The sequence below is a fragment of the Hylobates moloch genome, unplaced genomic scaffold (genome assembly GCF_009828535.3).
Source record: "Hylobates moloch isolate HMO894 unplaced genomic scaffold, HMol_V3 SCAFFOLD_12, whole genome shotgun sequence".
In the NCBI taxonomy this organism is placed as follows: domain Eukaryota; kingdom Metazoa; phylum Chordata; class Mammalia; order Primates; family Hylobatidae; genus Hylobates; species Hylobates moloch.
The window spans coordinates 77,985,980-78,013,381 of NW_026652287.1; the positions used below are offsets into that span (position 1 = coordinate 77,985,980).

Sequence of the window (27,402 nt, forward strand, 5' to 3'; positions counted from 1 at the left end):
CTAGCTCAGTGTAGTAAAAGTTAACTGAGTAAACACATCATCATCCTAAGTAATCCTTTCCTTGACTAAAATACCTTCTGCTTGGCAGAGAAGCAATTGGATCAACTGCAGCAAGGCTCCAAGTGATCCCACCCTGATTCCAACACCACCATGTTGTTCTTGTTTCCTTGGAGGCCTTGAAAATTGTGCATGCACAGCAACTGGGTTCATGTCGAGCCATTCCAATTCATCTGAGAAGTGATTCTCCACTTAGGCATCAACCCATGATCATCACAGAGTGTGTGAACGTGTCCTGGGTTTATCAGGTCTAACTATATCTTTCAGAACATTGATTCCAGAACTCTTACGTAACGCAGAGATCAGTTGAACTTAATGTATAAATGTGCATTTTATGTGTAAAGTATTGCTCTTCAAAATTTGGCTTAAATCATGCTTTCTTGTGTGCCTTTGAACAAAGATTTTGATTTAAAAAATCATTGAGAAATGTAATTCAAGAATGCCCAGAAGTTGTCATTAGTATTTGTTAAGTTTGTTTATGAAGAACTTAAGCCCACTTTAATTTCTGTTTTTATATCGATCTTCCCCAAGACAAAACATCTTTTATTGCTTACTTCCTTGAAAACAATTTAGTACTAGAGGTCAGCAATAACTTATTAGACAGAAACCAGATTATTTAATCACTTGGCTTTCAAAATAATATTTAGATTGAAAAAAGCAAATTAGAAGAGTTTACTAAAGGGACTAATGACTGTCATCTCATACTCTTCTTTTTCATTTTAAACTTTTTAAGAAAGTGATCTTTCATCATGTCAGTGAAACTAGTTTCCCTGAAGTTTCACAGTCATTTACAAGGTTGAATTTTTTTATATGATGAAATAATAGTATTTTTAAAATAATAATATTACACGGCCATAATTGTAAAGTCAGTGATAACACATTTTATGACAAGGTGTGCACTGCATTATTTCGTAGTACATTCACAATCAAAGGTCATGTTGGACATACAACATTACCATAATTTTCTAATTAATTTGTTCTTTATACATGTTTATATGTGTTCCAATTGCATTTCATTAATTCATAGTTTTCTTGTAAGTTTGTGCTTTCCTTCCATGTTCAAAGAATCTCTTTAATTCAATTTCTCTGTTTCTCCTCATACAGTCTGGCAGCCAGATATGCAACTCAGTCTAATCACAGTGGAATTGCAACCAGTCAAAAAAAGCCTACTAGGTCAGTTAATATTCTCTAATTTATTGCTTATTAGTGATATGCAAGTAAATACCCAGTGATATTTTGTCCTATCTTTTTTTTTTAATGATGCACTTCTGAATGAGAAGTTTAGAGCACTAAATTTTTCCAGGAAGATTTTCACACATAGCCTCAGGGATGAGCATGTTTGTATTAGATAATTAAATGGGTTTTGGCACCTTTTTTAGTTTAGTTATATGTCGTGCTATAACTGGGCTTAAGTCTAGGTTCTAGGCTTAGAATCAATCAAGAAAACCATTACTTTGAATGCCCGATTCTTTCCAAGTCACATAATCTGGAAGCTATACAACCAAATTGTAATTGCTTTTTGAGATGGGCATGCATTAATTATTGCACATTTTAATGGAGATTTGAAAAACATTGGCAGATTTTAGTGGGGATGTTAGTACCAGGTCAGTCTGAACTGTTCTTCTATCTATAATAGTTTAATTTTTTTGCTTCTTTATGACACAGGTATAATAAAGACAGCCTGTTATAATAAATGACAGTGCGTTATATACTGTTTGGAAAATAATGACCTATAAAAATGTTTTGAAAGAGTTTGATTTTTTAAAAGTGTTAAGTTGCTGAAGGCATGATGGTAGCATGGAACAGCTGAATAAAACCACAGCAAAAGAGTTTTATACCTCTGATTAGTATGTGATCCTTTGTGTCATCTCACTCACTGGGGAAGTATCCAGCAGTGGTTTATTCATTACTGTTCCACTGATGAATCATATTATGTAGTGTTTGACCACAAGGAATGTGTCTGATGCTTTGACTGGAGGTAGGTGTCTTTCCCCTTGCCTTGGCTTTCTAAGTTATATTCATTTCCAGAGTAGCCAGCATAATTCTGGAAAGACAAATTTTAAAAGGTATTTAATTAAAAACGAGAATAAATGATATAAATTATGATGGGTAAGGAACAGTGACCTGCCATGCACAATGAGCATTTTTATTACTCCAAGACTTAGGCATGTAAAATATTTTTAAGTACTGTATTTTGATAGATCTCTCTCCCTCTCTCTCTCTCTCCTCTCTGCTTCATCTCATTTCCCTTTTTATTACTTTGATGAATAATCCGAAGGCCTGCTCTGGCTGCCTGTCAAATTAGGGTAATGAGAAGAGCAAATTATTTTTAAATTTGTTTTAATTTGTTCTTCTAAGGACTGAAGATCATTTGACTTCATGGGTTGCAGTAAAGATTAAAATATATTTTAATTATTTTCTGGAAATGGGTCAATTTGCATTACAAGCAGGACAAGTTTTGTGACAAAATTTGTTTATATGTGTGAGTTTGGAATGAACTTTCTAAGTCTATGCCTATGTCTACAGAAATAGTTCTCAGATTTATTATGATTGGGACACTTGGCCAAATTCATTAGTTGGGTTCCTTCAACAGAGTGCAATCACTGGTCCTGTAAATTCCTAGCATCTGTGGTTATTATGCTGTACTTACAAACCCTTGTAGATTCTCTTGAGCAAAAGTTAAATGCTGGAATCATTTGGAAAATATTCTAATATTTTGTATGGCACAGTGTCCAATTAGCAAAATAGCTAAAGGGACCATTTATCAGCCATATATATTTAAACACTAAAATATAATTCACATTTTGAAGCTATTAACCATTCTAAGAAATCAACAGTTTTATTTTTAAGTTGGTATTTGTTTTTTTCCTGATATTCACTCTATTTTATAATGACTGTTACTATTATAAAAGCACTTATATTTCCTGAAGGTGGTTTGATTTTCCAATATTCTATGAAAATGATATAGTCAAGTAGTATTATAAAGGTGAGTTAAATGTTGAACATCTAACAACTGGATTGTGAAATTTTGGTATATCGGATACCAATATGAGAGACATTAATAACCTTTGCTTTAAAATTTTATAAGATGATTATAAAAAATAGTGCTATATTTGTAGGTTTTGAATTCTTGTTTTCCTTTCAAATAAAAAATTTCAGAGTAGTACACGGTGACATTCACATGGTGGCAGCAAATACTAAACAAAACTTTCAATATCGTATTTTCTAAATAGATCTTAGAATGTCAGTATTAGTTCTTGGCCAGACACGGTGGCTCACGCCTGTAATCCCAACACTTTGGGAGGCTGAGGTGGGATCACTTGAGGTCAGGAGTTCAAGACCAGCCTAGCCAACATGGGGAAACCCCGTCTCTATCAAAATACAAAGATGAGCCGGGCGTAGTAGCAAGTGCCTGTAATCCTAGCTACTCAGAGGCTGAGACAGGAAAATCGCTTGAACCCTGGAGGCAAAGGTTACAGTGGGCTGAGATCATGCCACTGCACTCCAGCCTGGGCGACAGAGACCCTGTCTCAAAAAAAAAAAAAAAAAAAAAAAAGAAGAATGTCAATATTAGTTCTTCATTTCTAGTTTTTAACTTATAGATTAAATATACCTATAGAATATATGTCAGTAGTATAAAACCAAAATCTAGTAATTGCACATTTTAGGCACAATTCATTACATAATCAGTCATTGAAATTTTAAAGTGGAAATTGCTTAAGAGTGAAATGAATGATCCAAACTGATATTTTAGTTCAAATAAAGCAGCAGTAAGTTACTACCTCCAGTCAAACAACCTCTAATTGTAAGATAGTCTGTTCATATTTCCTCATATCCTATCCTTCATACACAAAGAGTAGCTAAAGCTATTGTCACTACATGTAAGCATATTTTAAATTGTCATCCGGCTAACAGTGATTTTCTTCTGAGATCTGCATCCTTTCTTGTCATGTCTCCTCTGTGATCAGTTGGTCAAACTTATGAGATAACCAACTAAGTCTGGATGCTTATTTTTGGCAAGAAAATGAAAAAGGTTTTTTGTGTGGCAGACCAATGAAATATAATTTAACTCATGACCTGGGTCTTGGTACCATGTTTTCATTAGTGTAGCTAAGTAACTTAGATACTCAGTGAGCATTAGCTATTCCTTCTTGTTCAGTAACTTTCTTGTGATTAATATCCAAGCAAACTTACTATATAACTACCTACAATAAAAACAAATGCCTTATACATTGAAAAGAACAGCTTAATAACTGAAATAGCTGATGAATATGCTGAGAACATAAAGTTAAGTGTTATTGTTTCCTTTACTTTTCACATCATTGTTACAGTACTTTCAAGGCAAAGTTTTATTCATCAGGGATGGGGTGAGTATGACTTTTAAGTTAAGGTTTATTTTAATTACTCTATATTATTACAATTTTGGAGGGACATGTTCATTGAAAAGTGAAACAAGATTTTTCTGAAGATCTCCAACATTGTGCTTAGCTATTTATTTGTCACATCTATCACCATTTTCTGCTAAATAGATTTTAGAACATCATATGTTGTAAATTTCTGACTCAGCACCTCCTGCTTCTTACCTTTTTGTAATGTACAATAATGACGTAATTTTTCTTATACTATTTCAGGCTTCCAGGGCCCTCTAGGGTGCCTGCTGCAGGCAGCAGCAGCAAGGTCCAGGGAGCCTCTAATTTAAACAGGAGAAGTCAGAGCTTTAACAGCATTGACAAAAACAAGCCTCCAAATTATGCAAATGGAAACGAAAAAGGTAAGTGTTTGTTACATCATTATGACACAAGTCTAACATGAGTCTTGTGAATTACATGCTAAATCTAATATTTGAGCAGCGTAACAACTTTGGGCCTAGAGATGTTATCAGTGGAGTTTCTTTATGTTTCCTAACTGTCCCCTCCTGACTGCCAGCTTTCTTATCTGAAGAACATTTTAAACAAATAAACTCATTTATTTTAAAGTAGTTAATTATATATATGCAAGTATAAATGCTGTTTCTCAAAAACAAGTCCTTCCAAATGCATGTAAGCCACATTTTCTTATGTCTTTTTATATTTTTGAAAATGTATCCTGAAATCATAAAGCCATATTGAATTTATCTGTGAATCCTTAACTTCAGTTAAGGTAAGAGCCATAAGTGTTTTTGGCAGTTAAGGTTGGAGCATCAAAAGTTGAAACATAATTACAGTAGGTTTTTAATCTTTGCAAGCAGCAGATCCCAGAGATATTATGACCTCAGTTTTCCCCAAAAGACAAATTATTCATATTTGTTTTGTTTTCTTGAAATAGTGCATAATATAAATATCAAATCACAAAATCAAGGACATTAAATGAAAGTGTCTGTTAAAGGCATATTATAAATGAATCGTATGCCACACAGTTCTCTGTGATGTATGAAGTGGGCATTTAAAGAGGTGTTGATTTGATGCTTGTCACTGAGTAGCAGAGAGAATGGGGATGAGCATGTGCAGTTTACACCTCAGTCACGAGGAAATGAAGAACTTGTGCTGTTATAAGTAGTATGGCTGTGTGAGGAACTAGAGTGTTCTGCTGGATTTTGAGGAAGTATTTTCAAATCAATAGAACTTCAAACTTTTCTTCAGAGCGTTGGGCTCTACATGGAAAAACACATGAAATTAAAAAGTGGCACAAATGTTTAGTTAGTAGAACATCTGGCAAATTGGGATCGAATAATTCAACCATGTGGGAACATTTTTGCTCAAAATAGATAATTGTGAATTGTTTCATATAGGCAAATGATTAGACAACTCCCTCTTACTCAAATGTGAACGGACAGATGTGATCTAGAAGCAAGACACTCTTTTGTGTGAATATTCCCTTCCGCCTAAAGCAAAAGCAGACAGACTTTAAACACCTGAGAGCAGGGCAGTGTGTGTTAAGATTGCAATATCCTAAGCTCTTGAGTTAACTGGGAAATGAAAAACAAAAGTGTATTTTTGGAAGTTAGGAATGTTTTATTTAAAATATAAAATAAAATTTTAGATTTAAGATCACAAGAAATATTACTGAAGATTTATACTCTTCCTGGGGCTAAGGGAGATGACAGTCCCTCATTAGAAAAAAAAATGCCCTCATTTCCTAACTTTTCTAAAAAATATTATACAAGTTCAGGCTAATAATTCCTGTATATGTGGGAAATTTCTGGGGAAAGCTAACAGACCTAGAAATAAAGATGTGTTAAATAGACTACCAAAGTGTCCAATTAAGCAACATGATACCACCGTTATTAATATTCTAGCAAGAAATTACTAGCAATGTTTGTAAATAGACTTAGAAATGCATTCGATGAATTAACACTTATATCTTAATCTATCTGAATTTTTCTGTAATGTGAAAATATTTTATTTAACTGATTTCTGGGATCTAAAAGTAAAATTCCGATGATATACAAGCATTAATATTTTTCCATGGCCACTTAATTCATACATACCTTCCCTACCTATGCTTAGAAGGTAGTGCAAAATTAGATAGCAGCAATATTGATAATAACCACAAGGTGGAGACAGATGTCATGTAATATGCAGTCTGCTCATCTAAAGCACATTTCCTTAGACAAGTTTTCATATGATATAATAAAGACATCTGGAATTTGTCTTGTATACAATATGAAATTTGCTATTAAACGTGGAGTTAAAACTTTATGTCAATAGATCCAATAACAGTGTTCGTAGATTAATCATTATGTCATGCTATATTTCCAAAATATTATCTTAAATTATAAGAGCAAATGACATAATAATATATTACACATAAAACAACTTATAAAAATACAAAAAATTAGCCTGGCATGGTGGCGGGCGCCTGTAGTCCCAGCTACTCAGGAGGCTGAGGCAGGAGAATGGCATGAACCCGGGAGGCGGAGCTTGCAGTGAGCCGAGATTGCGCCACTGCACTCCAGCCTGGGCGACAGAGCAAGACTCCGTCTCAAAAAAAAGAAAAAAAAAAAAAATTGTGGAAAGTACAGTGGCTTTTCATATGTATGATTTGTAAAACAAATTAGCTTTTTTAAAGTGATGTGACGCTTAATGAGAAGAAATCAGTAGAGAATTACAAACTGCACTTCAAAAGATACATCTAATATCATTTTAATAATGAAATTTGAAAAAATATTGTGCTCATTTTACAGTCTCATTAAATGAATTAAAATATCGGCGCACATTATAGTAGGTTATCATTGGCAGAGAAGGCTGAAATAGAAACGTTACAATGGGATGCACTGCTATCTGAACATTATGCTGAAGTGGAACGTGGAAACAAATTTCTCAGAACAAGTGGTAAAATGAAAACAGCATCATTTGTAAAGCATTTCTTTTGAGACTCCTTCAGTTTCTTCTCCTGATGACCTGCCATTCAGAAACTGACAATGAATAATACACTCTGACACCAGCATTTGTCAATTTGCCCAGAACCGTATGAGAGTACTCTAGACAGATATACGTTCCGAAGAAAATCAAATACCTGTTAACTGTAAATCAAATCTTGTAGAAACCATGCCATGGTTCATTTCGGCATATACTTTGCATGCCTGAAGCAAGTTACCTTAAGAAATCATTCTTGTTTTACAAAATTTGTATTAAAAAATCTAAAAATGCAAAAAGCTTAGTATTATTAGGGGTTTATCCATAGCTTTATTTGGAATCCAGTTTCTTTATTATGATCTATAAACATGAATCATTTGATGGAGTTCCTTAGTGGAGAGGTGTTTTTCCATGTTGCTAAGAAACATGCCCCGGCACCAGAGGTGATACTACCTACCATCTTTTTGCCATTTCTCACCTGTGATTCTTATATTGTACCTGTTTACTCACTGAACAGGGCTTCTTTCTCTTTGTCTAGATTCTAATCAGGTATCTTCTGGTGTGGAAGCTTTGGCTTTTATTTACACACAACACAGAATTAATAAGATAGATGCCAAGGATTTAGCAACATTTTAATTCAACATTATACAGCTATCAGAGTTAATGAGAATTATGCATTAGTGTTTAAATTTGGGCAGCTTATTCAGCTACAACATAGATGTCTAGCTCTTAAACACTTTGTTTTTTTTAATTACTCTGAAATTACAATAAAGCCAAAGAACTGAACTGTTTTCTTTTCAAGCCAATGCAAATGTGCTTTAGTTATTATATTACTTTACTGGTGATTTAATTATACATTTTACAGCTTTATTACTTAATACTTATATAAGGCTAAAATACATTGTTAACGTCATGATTTCAGGGATTTTAGAATTCTTTCCATGAGTTACCATAACTAGGTGCATATATGTAAATATATGTATATATCTATATCTATATATTTATATCTATGTATATATCAATTTATAAGACTAAATAGACTTGGGCATATGTGTTGCTGGTTTATGTATACATGCACAAATATTGAGGTGTCCACAAAGTATATATGTCTGTAATAAATTACATACTGGCTGGTGAGTGAATGTAAGCTTCTCTAAATTGTACAACTCTCCACAGAGTGGCACTCTAAGATTGCAAAGGTACAGTATAAGCATGTACAGAATGAACAGCTTTTCTAGGATCACTATAAAACTCCACCCCATGTTTCTGTTGAGTCACTATAAAATTGATGACTGAGGCAATACACAAGCAATTATTTATGCAAAGCAGTGTGGGGAGGTGCATGAGGAGCCACTTAATACCAAGACATATTTAGATTTGAATGCCACTTTTCTCCAACTTAATTTTTTTTAAGCATTTGGTATGTTGTTGTGAAATTAAAGTCCTAATTATTTATCAAAATAAGTGGCATAGCCATATTGTTTAATCATTTTCCTCTTTCCACCATGATCTGTGATGCTTAAAGTATCCTGTATTCAGCAGGGACCATCTATATCACTGAGCACAATGCCTGCCATGCAGGAAATACTTCAGAAATGAATGGTGCTTTTGTCATCATTTTTGTTGTCACTTCTTATATTTCAGAGTTGGTACCTAATTTTCTTTTATCAAAGCAACATACTATTCAGTGAGGAAAAAGAGATAAGCCATTAAGAATCGTCTCTATGTCCTTTCTCAGACTGATACCACTCTTGGTAACGTGGTGCTAACTCTACAGCTAACTGAGGTTCCAGAGAGAAATGTCCCACTATAAACTTTCCATATGCCTGTTGTGACTGCCACGTTTACATCAATGTATTAATTTTAGAACTTGGTTGGCATTGTTCCCAAGTCATCAATATTGTTTGTTTACAAGATGAGATAACTAGACATTAGTTCTGTGAATTTAGATGTTTCGCAAGTGTGAACTAATATCTATTCTCACATCAACTCAGACGAACAGGTGCAAGTAAGATGCTAAAGAAGAGGGTATATAGTACATGAATAAAGTGTCTTGTGTGATGTTCTCCCCATTTATATCCTGCTCACCGAGGAAGAAGGAAAACAAGGAGTTACCCAATTAACTTGACTGTGCGATAAATGTGGCTTGCTGGAGAGCCATTTCAGCAGAATTTCTGGCATGCAGTAAACATGTGGAAAGAAGAGACAGTGAAAATCTTCCAAACGTTTGAGTCAGATAAAAACGAGTTCCAATTTAGATTTTGTTTTTTCTAAGTTTTGCCATATGTATGATTGAAAACAAATTACTTTATCTTTCTAAGTTTTCATTTTCTCATTTTTAACAAGAGAGATCATAAGTATGTTGTAGATTATTATGGGCTTAAATGAGATACCATGTATGAAGTACTTATTAAGTACTTGGAATAAAGTAAGCAGTAGATGAATAATAGTATTTGGTTATGGTGGAGTTGGCAATGCTGAATGTAGATGAGGTAAAAGAAGAGGAAGCAGAAGAGGGGGAGTGGAAGCAAATTGCTATTTGGGGACCGTAGACAACAGGTAAGGCTGTAAGCAGAGGTAGCCCATAAAAATGCAAGATACAAATCTATTTTGGGAATGCCTTTAAATATGTGCATTAGAAATCTGTTATTTTCCCCATGCTGAGATTCATTCATAGTCAGAAGTTGAGTAATCAACATTCAGAAATATGTCATTGAGACCAGGCTACTTATTCCTGAATATATAAATGGCAATGATTATAATTTGTGACTACATTCATTCTGTAGAAACTACAGGTGCTGCCATTTCAGCTGCTGTTGTGCAATCTCTACTGTGAGGAGTCCAGAGAGACTCTTATTATTCCAGTGCCTTCCTGATGCACAACAACCTATGATTTGCCCTCTTAATGAAATCTGAAGCACCTCATTGCCTCTGTATAGGGACAGGCTGTGGACAGATTTAGAGCAGAGCTTCGGGAAATGTCTTATATGTGTGTACTCACCTGAGAATGATTTTACAGCTGTTGTTATGACCATTACTGTGGGTTGGATGTGGATGTCATAATTCAGAGTCCCTCTTGTTTCATTTTTGGGTGCAGTGATGTTGAAATTCCTCTTCTGTACTTGAACTTCTATAGCAGTCTTTCTAGCTAATGTCTTCAACTTGTTTCTCTTTTCTTTTTTTTTTTTTTTGAGACGGAGTCTCGCTCTGTCGCCCAGGCTGGAGTGCAGTGGCGCAGTCTCGGCTCACTGCAAGCTCCGCCTCCCGGGTTCACGCCATTCTCCTGCCTCAGCCTCTCCGAGTAGCTGGGACTACAGGCGCCCGCCACCATGCCCGGCTAATTATTTTTTTGTATTTTTAGTAGAGACGGGGTTTCACCGTGGTCTCGATCTCCTGATCTCGTGATCCGCTCGCCTCGGCCTCCCAAAGTGCTAGGATTACAAGCGTGAGCCACCACGCCCGGCCCACTTGTTTCTCTTTTCTAAGGAAAGAGCATCCTCTCTTATTTCCCTTGTTCATCAGCCACTTAAAAAAGCATCCTGACTGGTTCTTTTCTACCATCTCTGATCAACCCCACCAAAGCTCCCAGGCACACTCTTACTTCTTAACCTAGTTGTAGATGCACAGAAGATACATACCAAGTATGTGGCCAAAGAGATGAGAAAAAATGACATTAGGAAAACCTGAAGAGTTTGTTTTGGTTTTAGAGATTATTTGAAGCAAACTGCTAAACATCCAGGTGAACTCAGAGCTAGCCAAGTTTCTGAAAGTTCAGTAAAAATGTTAATACTGGCCGGGCGCGGTGGCTCACGCCTGTAATCCCAGCACTTTGGGAGGCCGAGGCGGGCGGATCACGAGGTCAGGAGATGGAGACCATCCTGGCGAACACGGTGAAACCCCGTCTCTACTAAAAATACAAAAAAATAGCTGAGCGAGGTGGCGGGCGCCTGTAGCCCCAGCTAGGCGGGAGGCTGAGGCAGGAGAATGGCGTGAACCCCGGGGGGCAGAGCCCACAGTGAGCCGAGATCGCGCCACTGCACTCCAGCCTGGGTGAAAGAGCGAGACTCCTGATCAAAAAAAAAAAAAGTTAATATTGCATAGCTATGAAACATTTAATGAATTTAGCAATTTGAGGGACTGTGTTAAGAAACAGCCCTTTAAAACTGAAAAGGCCAACAGTTTTCAGAATTTGTGAGTCTGCTCAACCCTTGCTACTCAAAGTATGATTTGTGTGTGAGCAGCACCGGCATCATCCAGAAGATTGTTGGCAATGCAGAGCCTCAGGGCCCACTGCAGACCTGCTGAATCACAATGTGCATTTAACAGGATTCCCAAGTGTCATGTGTGCACATTAAAGTTTTGAGAACGACTGTGATAAACACTTAGAATGTTTGACATTCCAAGAAAATTATAGAGCTTGGGCTGTAGAGTGACAAGATGTGGGGTCAAAGCCTAGCTCCACCATACACTCCTCATTAGGTACCTAAATCATTGAATGAAGCTTACCAAGCTCTGGTTTCTACAAATGTGAATTAGGAATATGAGCCCTTCCCACTTCAATGCGCTGTTGTGAAATAATGCAGTTAAAGAACCTTCAATAAAATGTCAGTTAGCATAATTATATTTGTAATAATTATTCATATTATATTCATTATAGAATATGAAATATCATAAATAACTTTTTTTTGAGACAGAGTCTTGCTCTGTCATCCAGGCTGGAGGGCAGCAGTGAGATCTCAGCTCACTGCAACCTCTGCTTCCCGAGTTCAAGCAATTCTGATGCCTCACCCTCCTGAGTAGCTAGGATTACAGGTGTGCGCCACCATGCCTAGCTAATTTTGTATTTTTAGTAGAGATAGGGTTTCGTCATGTTGGCCAGGCTTGTCTCAAACTCCTGGCCTCAAGTGATCCACCCAAGTTGGCCTCCCAAATTGCTGGGATTATAGGCAGGAGCTACTGTGCTCAGCCACAAATGGCTTTTAAGATCAATGTGAGTAAGGATGATTTCAATAGGATGTCATCATGTTCTGCTTAACAATACATCCAGCAGAATAGGCTTTGATTTTGGGGACTATGTTTCTCTCCAACTCTTTGTCCATATATATGTAATTTTTAAATGTTAAAAAATAGAATAAATTTTTATATAGCTCCCCAAAAATATGTGTAAATGTTCTTCTGGCTCAAAAGCCTATACACCTCTCTTATACCATCTGTTTTAATCTTATTCTGCAGCTCTCTATGAGCCCTTGCAACTCTGATCTTCTCTACCGTTTTCCTTCCCACATGACACTCACCTGACATTTAATATATACAGTGGCATTTATCTTTTATGACTCTATTTATTTCCCTCCTACAAGATTATAATGTGTCTTGGAATGTCTTAAATAGAGTAGTCACTCTAAATATTAACAGATGATGTGCCTAGATTCATGTTCCATAAACAGTAGGAACTGAATAACATTAATTTTCCTGGAAATAGTAGAAAATTATCCATATATGTTCAACAAAAATCAGGAAAACGTGTTCACTGTAGGAAGTGGACAGGCATGTACACAGTTCATTGAACCTGAGAAAATTCATTTTGTTTGGAGGAAAAATTCTTAGATTCTAATTGAATCTGGGTACCTGAGAAACAAAGTTCATTTAATATAATTCTATTCAGGGCATTAATTGGATAGTTACTATTTTCTATGTTTCTATATTCAAGGGAATGTTGTAATTGGTAAACCATTGAACTTACCCATCTGCATTTGAGGAATAATATAATATGGTGGTTGAACTAGTTTACAGTCCCACCAACAGTGTAAAAGTGTTCCTATATCTCCATATCCTCTCCAGCACCTGTTGTTTCCTGACTTTTTAATGATCGCCATTCTAACTGGTGTGAGATGGTATCTCACTGTGGTTTTGATTTGCATTTCTCTGATGGCCAGTGATGATGAGCATTTTTTCATGTGTCTTTTGGCTGCATAAATGTCTTCTTTTGAGAAGTGTCTGTTCATATCCTTTGCCCACTTTTTGATGGGGTTGTTTGTTTTTTTTTCTTGTAAATTTGTTTGAGTTCATTGTAGATTCTGGATATTAGCCCTTTGTCAGATGAGTAGATTGTCAGTGTGGCGATTCCTCAGGGATCTAGAACTAGAAATACCATTTGACCCAGCAATCCCATTACTGGATATATACCCAAAGGATTATAAATCATGCTGCTATAAAGACACATGCACACATATGTTTCTTGTGGCACTATTCACAATAGCAAAGACTTGGAACCAAGCCAAATGTCCAACAACAATAGACTGGATTAAGAAAATATGGCACATATACACCATGGAATTCTATGCAGCCATAAAAAAGGATCAGTTCATGTCCTTTGTAGGGACATGGATGAAGCTGGAAACCATCATTCTCAGCAAACTATCACAAGGACAAAAAACCAAACATCACATGTTCTCACTCATAGGTGGGAATTGAACAATGAGAACACATGGACACAGGAAGGGGAACATCACACACCGGGGCCTGTTGTGGGGTGGGGGGAGGGGGGAGGGATAGCATTAGAAGATATACTTAATGCTAAATGACGAGTTAATGGGTGCAGCACACCAACATGTCACATGTATACATATGTAACTAACCTGCACGTTGTGCACATGTACCCTAAAACTTAAAGTATAATAAAAAATAATAATAAAAAATGGTGGTTGATAGGATTAACTTAGAATTCATGCAAAGTTCAGTGCTCAATTGCATAACCTTGGTCAGATTACTTAACCTCTTTGTGCCTCATTTTTTTCACACCTAAAATAGGGGAAATAATGGAAACTTCATGCTGTTGTTGGGAGGATTAATTGAGTTAACACATGTTAGACACTTACTTCAGTGCCTGCCATGTAGTGGGTGCTATATACATGGTATAAAACATTAATACAGGCATGGTCTTTGCTTTCATGGAATGCACAGCATTGTGGAGGCAATAGGCAGTTACAGTAGAGTGATAATGACTATAATGCAGGGAATGGTAAGCTATGGGAGAAAGTAGAAGAGCCATCTAATTCAGACTCGATGCTGTGGGGGTCAAAGGTGGGTGTGGGAGTAATTTTTTTCCCCCTGAGGAAGTAAGGTCGCAGCTGACACCTGATGAATAAGGTGCTTCTACCTGTCGGTAGTCAGTGTACTCTATCTGCTACTAAGAATCATTTAAATTATGAGGAAATATTATTAGTCTCTGAAAGGGATATGTTGGTGAAATAATCTTGAAATTATTTGTACTTGTAACATAGATAATAAGCAAAATATTGGAATCCATTCACAGAAAGTGAATGTATTTGAGTAATTGAATGTTTTGAAGCTTGTTGGATTGGTCTTGAATCAGTCCACTGATTATATATCCACTTGAATATATCCACTGTTTTTTAGAACACCTTAGTGTCTGTGTATGAATCTAATGAATTTTCATAAATATTCCAAACATGAGCACAAGTAGACTTTACATGAATATTTTTAAAAGATCAATTTCTCATTATATGCTTTAAAATTTATAAGCATTTCCACTTTTCAGTGAATGGCAAGATTGAAATATAGAATATATAGGCTCAGTCTTGTATTATACTATTAGTATTAGTCTTTGCTAATTGAAATGAGGAACTGCAGAGGGGTAGTAAGAATTAGAAGTTATTGTTAGTCTACCAATTTGTTTATGAAAATTTAATATAAATGTGTTTGTGTACAATATTTTATTGTTAATATCAATTTCAAATATCAACTATGTTATTTTAGGCACACTTCATTTTTTAGAAAATAAAACCTAACACACAAAAATTCATGTAACCATTTGACTTCTTTTCCATCTCTAACTTCTTTGTTCTTTCCTTCTGTTGTATGTCAATTTCTTTTTGTGAAAAATGAGTTAAGACTAGTATTCTGTACCAATTGGCTTGATTACATATGGTTTATCATGTGTTCTGACTTTTTTTTAAAGAAGACATTTAAAAATAAAAGCATTGTAGTTTTTTATTTATAAGTATTTAATAAAATGGAATGAGCTCCAATTCCTGAATAGTATTAAAATAATATCTTTATGTAACATTTCATTAAGCATTTCATCAAAATAAGATTTGCATTTATTTTTCAATATCTATATGTTTACAGTACCACTTAAATGTCTAATTCAATCATCCCTTCATCCCCAAAAACCGAGGAAGAAAGAGGGAGGCATTCATGGCTGATTAAACTTAAGATAAATGACTTGACCAGAATTACACAGTTTCCAAATGTGAACACTTGGATGGAGGTCTTTTAACTCTAAGCTCAGTTCTTTTTCTTTATTCTATATGATATTGTAAAATCCTTCCTTTAATTTAGTTTGGTCTTCTTAAAAATAGGACTGTAATCAAGCATTAATTATACTAGAGCAGTCATCTAAAGATTCACATCATAATGTGCCTTCCAAGTGGAATGTAAACAAACACTAGTGCATTATCAAATACTTATATGACAGATGGATTTCTTTTCCTATAACTCTTAAAAAGTAGCTTGATTTATTCTGATCATTATGGGAAGCTGTAGGTGTGCTGGTTAAGACCAGAGTCTCTGAAATCAGTTCAAATACAGACTGTCTGACCATGAAGAAGTTAGCCTCTCCTTGCCTCAGTTGCTTTATCTGTAAAATAGGGATAATAATATGAATACAAACCTTGTAGGATTATTATAAAGATAAATAGATGTAGATTGCTTAGTAGATTATCTGATCTGTAGAAGCATAAATTTCAATAATATACAAATTAAAATTAACAAAAAGCTAAATTATAAGTTATAAGCATATTTAATCCGGTAAAAATGAACTAAACAATTAGCTAAACTCCCAGTAGCTTAAGCCAATTTTCAACATTCGTTATACAACATATTTTTATAGGGCAAGGTGGAATATCCATTTACAAGTATGGGCTACAGTGGTGGTTGAAAAAGAACACGGAGAATTGCTTAGAGGAGGGATAGTGTTTTATTCATCTTTGGATATCTGTGACTAGCAAATTTATTTGGGTAAGAGTAATTTCAGAGGGGAAAATAAAGCACATTTTTTATTATTATTTTTTATTATACTTTAAGTTTTAGGGTACATGTGCACAACGTGCAGGTTAGTTACATATGTATACATGTGACATGTTGGTGTGCTGCACCCATTAACTCGTCATTTAGCATTAGGTGTATCTCCTAATGCTATCCCTCCCCCCTTCCCCCACCCCACAATACCAAATGCATGGAGAGCTCCCGTGACTGGTTAATAGGGTGATAGACCCGTGATCCATCATAATGTCTTATTTAAGGGGAACGTGTGGGTGATTTTAGGGGCCATGGCCGTGAGGCAAGAACCAGATGCTGGATACAGCTCACTATAGCTACCCCCAAGTGTTGTAGGCCCGGAGCGAGGAGAGTAGCACTTTTGTGCGGGATATTGATTTCACGGAGGATGGTGAACAAGGGACCCCTATCTGAGGAGTCCCTCAGATAGGGAACCCCACCGCCCCCGCCCCAGAATCAATGCCTCTCAAACACTCTACATTTTTGAAATATGGGGTAAAAAAAAAAAAAAAAAAAAAGAAAAAAAAAATCACCTCAGAGAAGTGATTGATGCCACGGTCTCTTTTCAGTTCAGAGGAGAGAGACTTCTATCCATCGATAGTTTGGAAGTTCTCAATGATGTAATATAAATGATCAAGATTAATCGCCTTTTCTTTATTTTTCTTCTAAACAATGTCCAGATTCCTCCAAAGGACCTCAATCGTCTTCAGGTGTAAATGGTAATGTGCAGCCTCCCAGCACTTCTGGGCAGCCTCCTGCCTCTGCCATCCCTTCTCCAAGTGCCAGCAAGCCCTGGCGCAGCAAGTCCATGAATGTCAAACACAGTGCCACCTCCACCATGTTGACTGTAAAGCAGTCAAGTCCAGCCACCTCACCCACACCATCTTCAGACAGAATGAAGCCACCTGTCTCAGAAGGGGTCAAAACTGCTCCCTCAGGACAGAAATCCATGCTTGAGAAATTCAAGCTAGTCAATGCCCGGACTGCTTTACGCCCCCCGCAGCCTTCCAGTTCAGGAACTAGTGATGGTGGGAAGGATGATGATGCCTTTTCTGAATCTGGTGAAATGGAAGGTTTTAACAGTGGTCTGAATAGTGGTGGCTCAACAAATAGCAGTCCCAAAGTGTCACCTAAGTTGGCCCCTCCAAAAGCTGGAAGCAAAAATCTCAGCAATAAAAAGTCTTTGCTACAGCCAAAGGAAAAAGAAGAAAAGAACAGGGACAAAAATAAAGTTTGCACTGAAAAAACAATCAAGGAAGAGAAGGATCAGGTGACAGAGATGGCTCCAAAAAAGACCTCCAAAATTGCAAGCTTGATCCCTAAGGGCAGCAAGACAACAGCAGCTAAGAAGGAAAGCTTAATTCCATCGTCCAGTGGTATTCCAAAACCAGGCTCTAAAGTTCCAACAGCAAAGCAAACCATTTCACCTGGCAGCACAGCAAGCAAAGAGTCTGAGAAATTCAGGACTACCAAGGGGAGCCCTTCCCAGTCCTTATCTAAGCCTATAACCATGGAGAAAGCAAGTGCATCTAGTTGTCCTGCCCCTTTGGAAGGAAGGGAAGCTGGCCAAGCTCCTCCTTCTGGTTCCTGCACCATGACAGTGGCACAAAGCAGTGGGCAGAGCACAGGAAATGGTGCTGTCCAACTCCCTCAACAGCAGCAACATAGCCACCCGAATACTGCAACAGTGGCACCATTCATTTACAGGTAAGGTGGCCTCCGCTTATCCACAGTTGTAAATATATTTACAGGCCTACATACTCAGAGTGTAATAGGGAAGGCTGATAAAGTGGTGCTTTATGTCGTCATTTTGGAGTAATGTTTCATGCTAAAGATAGAGGCCTAGAATTTAGTGCGGAATCTTAGTCTGGAAAAAAACTTCCAGTAGGATCTAGTTTTATTCCCTCTCTCATTCCCTCTCAGAAATTGAGACCTTCAAAAATTAAACTACTTGTTATCAAAAGCCAGCTAGAAACCAGATGCCACAACTTTCTCTTGTGTTTATTCATATTATTGCTACTACTATACTGTTTCTATTACTAGCAGCAGACTTTTAAAATAATTCTCACTTTTACATAGTTTACGGTTATTTTTGTTGTCATCTTTGGGAGAAAGTATACCATAATGGTTAAAGAGGCAGCCTCTGAAATGATAAAGTTGCGGATTTCATTCCTAGTTCTGCCACTTTTCAGCTATAAGACATTGGGCAAGTTATTTAACATTCTTTAGTCTCATTTTCTTCAGCTGTCAAATAGGAACCATGCACTACTTTGTAGAGTTGAGACTATTAACAGCAGTCATGCATATAACATGTTTACTGTATATCCTGATGTGTTGCAAATGTTCTTCAAATGTTATTTATAAGGTATTACTTTCTCAATGTAAATTTTATATTAATTTCCCACAGCAAGGCATAGGTTTCTAGGTAAAAGGGGTTACATATATAATTTGTATTACTTATTTGGGCTGTATTACTGATTTGTTTTTTTTTTTTTACCTTTTATTTATTTATTATTTATTTTACTTTGCATTCTTATTTTGTAGGCATTGAAATACACAATATAAAATTTTTAAATGCATTATTATGCATTTTAAAATATGCATCCTACCACCCAAATGGTAAAGACAACACTTTGCCTGTTGTTCTGTGATTTGTTTTAATCGATTAGAGATATGTCAGTAACTGCTGTGTCCCCAGTTTATTCACTGCTTGGTTGGTAAGGAGACGGCCTGAGGAGCAATAATGTCTGCTTTGTCCCTCCTTCGGGCAGGTTGGCAATTTAACTACAGAAAGAAAATTTTATGAATAGGAAGCAGGACCCACTATAATTAAGAAAGGGTCAAAACTATATAGTTTAAAATTTTATTAAGTTTTTTTAATATAAAAGTTTTTAAAATAAAGCAGTTTATACTGATTTATTTTTTTCTCAATGAGGAACCTAAGTGTTTTTTTTCTGAGGTTTTATACACTCAGCAAAACAAAATTATTATAATTATTACATTTAAGCTCTTGGGACATTACAATTGAATGTTGCTATTCTGACTTCAGTAGTACTAACTCATTTAAAATACTTGTATTTGGATCAGAAGACAGTCTGCAGCTCCTTCTGACTCCAGGGTCCCTATTTGACAAAGCAGAATTTAAGATGTCAAAATCATGATCCACATTTCAAAAATGTGAGAAAAAAAATCATGAAGTTTTAAATATGTCATACTCAGCACCCTTGTGGATTACAAATATATTCTGTAAAAACATCAATCCTTTCAAAAAATCACAAGTGAATTTCATAGGAAATTGTAAATCTAGAACTGCTAATTTAGTAGGCTTCTTTCTGTAAGTAGCAACAAGCTTTTAAAAAAATTGTTTGCAATAAAATATCCAGTGGAAACAAATTTAGTGGTTTCCATTTGAAAATGTAACTTTTAAATATCAAAAACAGGAAGCAGCACAGCAGCACAGCTTAGAAGTTACAGTGTAGATCCGCTGTGTGACCCTGATGAGTTCTTTGAGAAACTCTTTGAGTTTCTGTTTGACCTCTTTAACAACAAGACTATAAAAGTGAGGCAATATAGCCAAGTAGCTAAGAAAAAAAGGCATTAGAGAGGCTGAGGCAGGAGGAGAATCGCTTGAACCCAGGAGGCAGAGGTTGCAGTGAGCTGAGATCGTGCAGTTGCACCGCAGCCTGGGCAACAAGAGGGAAACTCAAAAAAAAAAGAGGGGGCGATAGAACATGTCTTACTCTACCATTGTTCAGAAACAGCATCTTGTGATGGTGGTTGCCATTGTTCAGAAACAGCATCTTGTGATGGTGGTTGCCATTGTTCAGAAACAGCATCTTGTGATGGTGGTTGCCATTGTTCAGAAACAGCACACAGCCAGATTTTGAGTAAATTACATGAATATCAGTAATTACTTTTATTATTATCAACAATATAAGATAGTTAAAAATAAATAAAACCATGGCTGGCATGGTGGCTCATCCTATAATCCCAGCATTTTGGGAGGCCAAGGTGGGAGGATGACTTGAGGCCAGGACTTTGAGACCAGCCTGTACACCAGAGCAAGACCCTGTTTCTACAATAAATAAATAAATTAAAACTGTCTCATAAAATTTCACATCGAAGTCTATATATAAAGTAATATTCATTCAAAGATTTTAAATCAATGCAGAACAATTTTACAAATAATAGTAAATCCTCAAAAGGCAGAGTGGTTAACATTCATTCTTTTCAACTTTCAGTAAAAGCTTGTTTATAGAGTCATGACATTTGGATTATGTAACCTTTTATGTTCTTTCTGACTTTCACTGTTCTATCCCCATGTAAGAATCCCTCCTATAAAATCCCTGACAATTATTTTTGGAGGTGCTAATCATTTGATGAAATAATACTAATAATTTACTCTTTTATGTTGGTATTATCATTTATTGAGTGCTTGCTTAGTGAAAATCTTTGTGTCACAAAATATATGTGAATTTTCTCATTTAAACTTCATCATGAACTCATGAGAAAGAATGTTACCCCCCATTTTCCAGAAATGAAGAAGCAGAGATATTAAGTCAGAATAGTAATAATCTCTTAAGATCATAAAGCTAGTAGAAATTTGCTTTGCTTATCAGTTCTATCTACGTGACAGAAATAAGAGGTATTGTTACTGAGAAAATTCTGGTTAGGAAAATGCCAGTAGTACACTTGCAAAATTCTCAATCAGAACTCATTTACAATTGAAAATGGTAATTGCTGTTAATTAGTATAAATTATATAAATGTATACAGATGCACATATATGATATGTAAAGATAATTAAGTAACTTTTATATAATGGGAAGATTGATGGCTGATGGTGACTTTTTTTCTCAGCTCAATCCTAGGTTAGTACTTACTCCTTCTGAGACTCTGCTATATGCTTCATAGTACTCTTTGTCACAAACTGGATATTCAGAGTTCTATAAATATAATGTGGATTCTGGAAGTTAATAGATTTCCTATTAGCCTAACTTCCTATCTAATATAAATTATTCTGTACATAGTTTCAGTAATTCAATTATCTCTACAGAGTGATAAAGTAGTTTCAAATTTGCTGTTATTCTTATTCATTTATCAAATAGATATAACTAAGACAAAATGTCAAGAATTAAAGAAAATATTTTATTTTGGTTTAAGAAGTTCCTGATAACTAGAGCTACCTGAAATTGGAATAGGCTGCTTTTTATAGTGTTAAGATGACCGTCTGAAGTATTTAAAAAGTGGCAAAGTGACCAGTTATTACAGTTTAGGCAAAGGGAAATTGCTGCATACTTTTTCACTTATGTACTCATCCCTCATTCTACAAATACTGTGTAACAGAAGATACAAAGATTTTTTAAAAAAAATCTCTGCCTTCTGGGAGCTCAGTCTACTAAGGGTAGTAAGAATAATATCATCAAAAATATTAAACCATTACTGTTATGGAAGTGTATGTAACATACACAATTAATGTAGAAAAAAAAGAGGGTTTTTTACAAATCTGACAAAATGGAGTCAACTAATGCATCACCAAGAAGTTAAGATAAGGGTAAGACATAAAATATGAGTTAGAGTTTGTCACAAGGAGGGAAGAATGTTGTGCTATCATCCAAATTTGATATCCTACAATTTTCTAATCCAGGCAAGATGGGAAAAAATAATAGGTAAATTGTGAGCTGCTATGCAAATACTAGTAACTGGAACTGCTATAAACACTAATGGTTAGAATTTGTAATTATATGAATGAGAGACTGTATTAGTCAGTTTTCACACTGCTATAAAGAAATTCCTGAGACTGGATAATTTATAAAGAAAAGAGGTTTAATTGGCTCACAGTTCCGCATGGCTGCGGAGGCCTCAGGAAACTAACAATTAAGGTGGAAGACGAAGAGGAAGCAAGGCACGTCTTACATGGAAGCAGGCGAGAAAGAGAGGACATGGGAAACTGCCATACACTTTTAAAGCATCAGATCTCATGAGAACTCACTCACTATCAGGAGAACAGCATGGGGGAAACTGCTCCCTTGGTCCCATCACCTCCCACCAGGTCCCTCCCTCTACACATGGGGATTACAATTCAGATTACAATTGGAGGTGAGATTTGTGTAGGGACACAGAGCCAAACCATATCAGAGACTAAAGAAGAAAAGAAATGGAAATAATTTGAATTTTGTTTTTCTCTTTCAATGACCCCTTCTCCATACATCAAATTTTCAGCTAGTCTTCCCAACCCTTCTTCTGAAACATACCCTCAATCAGACTTTCTTTCCGTTTCCAGCCCTTGTCTCCTGATCTAAGCCATATCACCACCAATTCTCATCTAGTTTCCAGTGAGTCTCCCAGCTTCCACTCTGGGCTTTTTGCAGTAACATCCTTCACACAGCTGGCATTTTGACCTTCTAAAAGCGTAAATCATATATCTTATTCTAATTAATGAAGCCATCTATTAGATTTCCATTACATTAAAAAAAAAAACTCAAACATTGCACCGTGACCCTCCAGGTTCTAAGTAATCTAGTACCCTGTTCACAATTGATCCCCACAGCCACATGCAGTCCCCCCTTCCCCCAGCACATTGTATCTCAGCCTTCATCCTCCTTCTCAACAAACCAACCTATGTTGCTTTAGAACATAACTTTGGCATATATGTTCATTTATGGCTGTAACAACAGTCTTCTAGATCACTGCAGGCCTGTCTTGTTATTAGAGCTCTGCTGATCTCCAGCCATCTCCAACCACCTACTCCAGGGGAATATATATTATGTGCCTTCTCAGAATTCTGTTTAATCATCCTCTTGTATTTTGTTTATACAGTTTATTACTATCTGTTCTTTTCTTGTTTACTTATTAACTGGTGTGATTTCAGCCACCTCCTAATGTAATGTAAGTTCATTGAAATTAAGAGTCTTGTGTTTCTTATTTAGTAGCATAATTGCCCAGTACAGAGGCTACCTGCAGTAGATACCAAATAAAAATTGTTGAATGAAACACTGTCATCCTGTGTTAGAATCACTTGCTATAGAAGAATTTTCAAACCTGCCAAAAATGTACACTGGAACAAAAAAAAAAAATTCTGAAGTCTCTCACTTCCTATAAATGGGAGAGTTTAACTGAAATACAAACAGCTTTAAAATATTTAAAGAATTAAACCATACCTTCTCTTCAGCACATTCATCCACTTATTTTTTATCTTCTTTCAACAACTACCTACTAAATATCTCTTATGCATGAGACATCAAGAATTGAGTGAAAAATCATACGTCCTATGTCATTTGCTTTTTATCATCCACAATGTGGTAGACAAGGGGCAAGCTCAAAGAGAACAACAAAATGCAGCTGGAAGTGTAAAGCTCCCCAGGAGTGAACTAGATTTGTTATACTGAGGCTTCAAAAAAGTGAAAAGTTACTTTTAGCTATTGGAATCAGGGAAAGTGGCACTTGAACTGAGTCCAGAAAGATAAGTAGGATTTGGTAATGCAGAGATGAGGGGGACAGGGAGGGAAACATAAGGCTGAAGGAACCACATAAACGAAGTCAATACAAGATACGTAGGGTGGTCGGCAAGTAGGTCAGTTTCTCTTGAACATTGAAGATTGATTGGAGCCTGGTTGTAGTAGAAATTCTTGAATGTCAGAAACTTGGACTTTATGTATGTATATGTGTGTGTGCATACATGTGTGCATGCATGCACATGAGCATGTGTGTGGAAAGCATGATCAGAAAAGTTATTCTTTCTTCAGTATGTAAAATGGATTGTTTGTGGGAGAGGTCAGAGTAGGATGAACCAGGTTAAATGTATAGATGAAGGAGCAATTTACTGAATTTCTTAGGTAGGTTTGTTAAATCTCAAAGGAGGCTCCAGTTATTGGAAGAAAAGAAGAGAAAGGAGAACCATACAGTTTTTTCATTCTGTTTTTTTAAAACTCCTTTTTTATTGTTCCTTCTCTTTCTTGGTGTCCATCCCGAGCTATATTATTTGAACCTGTTTTTCTTGCCTGGAGTTCAAAAACTGTTACCTTACATCCTTCAGATTTTCAAAAAATACCTCCCTTTTTCCCATATGTCATTTTTCTTCCATTGCTTTTGTGTTAATTACGTCACAACTATATTCTACATGCTGTCAAGGACATGTTAAACAAAATAATATAGTAATTGGTTAATTATGGAGAAAAGGGAGACCTGTGTGTTTTCCCTAAACCTGTCTCTTTAGAAGCCTCCAACAAAGTTTTAAAATAACGCTTACCCAGATTTATAACATGCTGTTTTGAAGTCTACATTCTTTCTTTTCTGACCATTTGTAGTAAATGCCAAGGAAACAATGCATTGGACATAAAGCAAACATGTAGAGGCAAAGAGAGCAGAACCAGGGTTTTGAGCAGTTCTCAAAAAAGAAAAATACCTAACCCTTAGATAAGGCAAGGCACTATTCATAAGGAGAAAAGTATCATACTTCTTAAGCCCATTAATTAAATGTAAGCAGAGACCCTCTATTAACACTTGACTTGTAAAATTAGGCCAAGAAAATCTGAATTTAGAGTTTTTCCTTCTTTTGATATAATATGCTGTACTTTATACAACCACACCATGGATTCTCAGAAGAGATTTTTATTATAAAATATTTCTGTGGGACTATAGATTTGCCTAGGATGTGACAGGGAAATTGACATTTTAATATGCTATTTTCCAAAAGGCAAAGAATGCAAAACATTAGTTTTGAAAGTGCTTACTCACAAGGTTTTAAGTTTGGCTTATTTGTCGAGCCAGTACAGTGAGGAGGAGGAGGAACTGTGAGTTTACAAAGATTGAAATGTGAAGCCTTTAACCATCATTCAGGTAATGCTTTTGTAAGCCCTGAAGCTCCTTCTACATAATATACCACAGTAATGGTTTTATGTGAACTGGGCATAATTGGCTCTCAGTAAAAACTAAAGCTTATTGAATGCTTGGCTTGCCAGCTTGTCTTTTGCTAGGTTTGATATGTATCCGCACGTCAGGTAGTGATTTACATTTCCTCTCACAGCAGTACTTTTAGGATGGAATATGGACACACTGCTAGAAGAGGCACTTTTGTGTAGAATACTACCACGAGCCGCCATTTTCCCGGCAGAAAGATTCACAAACTACCTTTTCTGTGCTTGATTACAAGGTTCATGGCAAGATTGCCTAACCAAGCCATTGTTGTTCCTTCTCGTCATATTTTATGTTATGTTTTTGGAAACAATTTTAATCTTACAGAAAATTTGCAAGAATTGTGCAAGTGACTCTCATTACACCTCTCCCAGAGCACTCAGAGAACTTATTCATATTTCACCAAGTTTCGCCAAAAATGGTCACTTTTAGTAATTCAGGATAAATATTGCACCTAGTAGTTGTCACATCTTCCGAATATCCCTCAATCTGGAACAATCTTTTAACCTTTCCCTGACTTTCATGATATTGATAAATTGATGGCTAGGCATTTTACATAATGTTTCTAATTTGGGTTTGTCATATAGTTCCTCATTATTTGATACATATTAAATGTATTTTTTGTCTGGAATGTCATCGAAATGATACTGTGTTTTTCCCGTTGCATTTCATTGGGTGTTTCATGATATGAATATCAATATCTTCCATTTTGGTTGTGTTGAATTTGATTGCTTGATTAAGATAATATCTGCCACAGTTTTATATTCTAAGTGAATTTGTCTCCAGTTGTATGTAATAGGTATTTTTGTGGGAAGATATTTTGAGACTGTGTGTAAAAATGCAATTTTTTATCTACTTTCACCCACAAGTTTTAGCATCCATTGAGCTTTGTTGCCTGAATTAATAATGTGCTATTGTAAATAACAACTGGTTTTCTAATTCCATCCTGTCTTCTGCATTTGCTCTCTGGCATTCTACTTTAAGAAAGAGATATATTTTCTCCCCATGATCATTCTATCTATTTAAATTATATGGACAAATAGATTTCTACTGTATTTCTTATAATTCATTACAATCACAACTTACTTTGATGCTTAATTTTCCAAGATTTGGCCACTGGGAGCCCCTTCAAGCTGGCTGTGTCTCCTTTCCAAATGCCCTATCACTCTTTGTGAATTTTCTTTCTTTATGGCTCAAGGTGTTCTAAGCTCATCTTGCACATTCCCTAACTTGGCTTTAGATCCTATTCTTTTCTTTAAGGAACTTGTATGTCTTTTTGTATAGAGTGATTTTAGAAACCAAGATCTCATTGCTCCTAGGTTTTCTTGGTGGTCAAAACCAAGAAATATATGTATGTATATACACACATACATACACATACGTTGAATCATTTATTTTGATATTATATATATGACTTATTATAATTCAATGTGATTATTCACATATACATACATCCGTAATACCTCCAATTCCAGCTCAACACCACAGAGTTTATTTTTCTTTCCATACTTGTGCCTCCTTTTGTCAACCATGAGAAACTTGGCTCTCATTATTCTCAACATGTTTTCTTATTTGCTCAACTCCCCTGAATCGAGTAAATCTTCCATCCACACTAGACTTCTGTTCACCCCAACAGTTTCCTGGCCTTGGCCCTGGCTGTCACCTGTCTGCCTTTCCAGAATGAAGAAAATAGGAAAGCAAGCACATTACTGGTTTTTGAAAGATATGTGCTTTTCTTTCTTTTTTGTTGGGGTTATAAACGGGAATTACAATACCATTAGTTAATGTTTCTGACTCAAATCAGTTCTACTCATGTCTACATTTTTTGACCATATCTATATCAAGATGGATCCACAGGGGGAAATATTTCTTGAATATAAATCAATATGCAAATATTCATGTTTATGACATTAAAGATTAGAGGTTTGATAGCGTCTAGGATTTATTACTGAGTTCCTTTTAATGATCAGTACATAAAGAATAACATTTAGGTTAGACCAGTGGATATGTCACATTTAACG

General features: G+C 35.8%; 1 protein-coding gene across 3 annotated transcripts in view; it reads left to right on the forward strand.

Moving 5' to 3' along the window:
* Positions 1–27,402, forward strand: part of NAV3 (neuron navigator 3) — a 395,528-nt gene that overhangs the window by 173,471 nt on the left and 194,655 nt on the right. For all 3 annotated transcript variants that reach the window (XM_032170807.2, XM_032170808.2, XM_058425703.1), the window contains exons 6-8: positions 1,162–1,230; positions 4,689–4,828; positions 17,150–18,176. In XM_032170807.2, the coding sequence (XP_032026698.1) occupies positions 1,162–1,230; positions 4,689–4,828; positions 17,150–18,176 (1,236 nt within the window). The remainder of the gene's footprint in view (positions 1–1,161; positions 1,231–4,688; positions 4,829–17,149; positions 18,177–27,402) is intronic.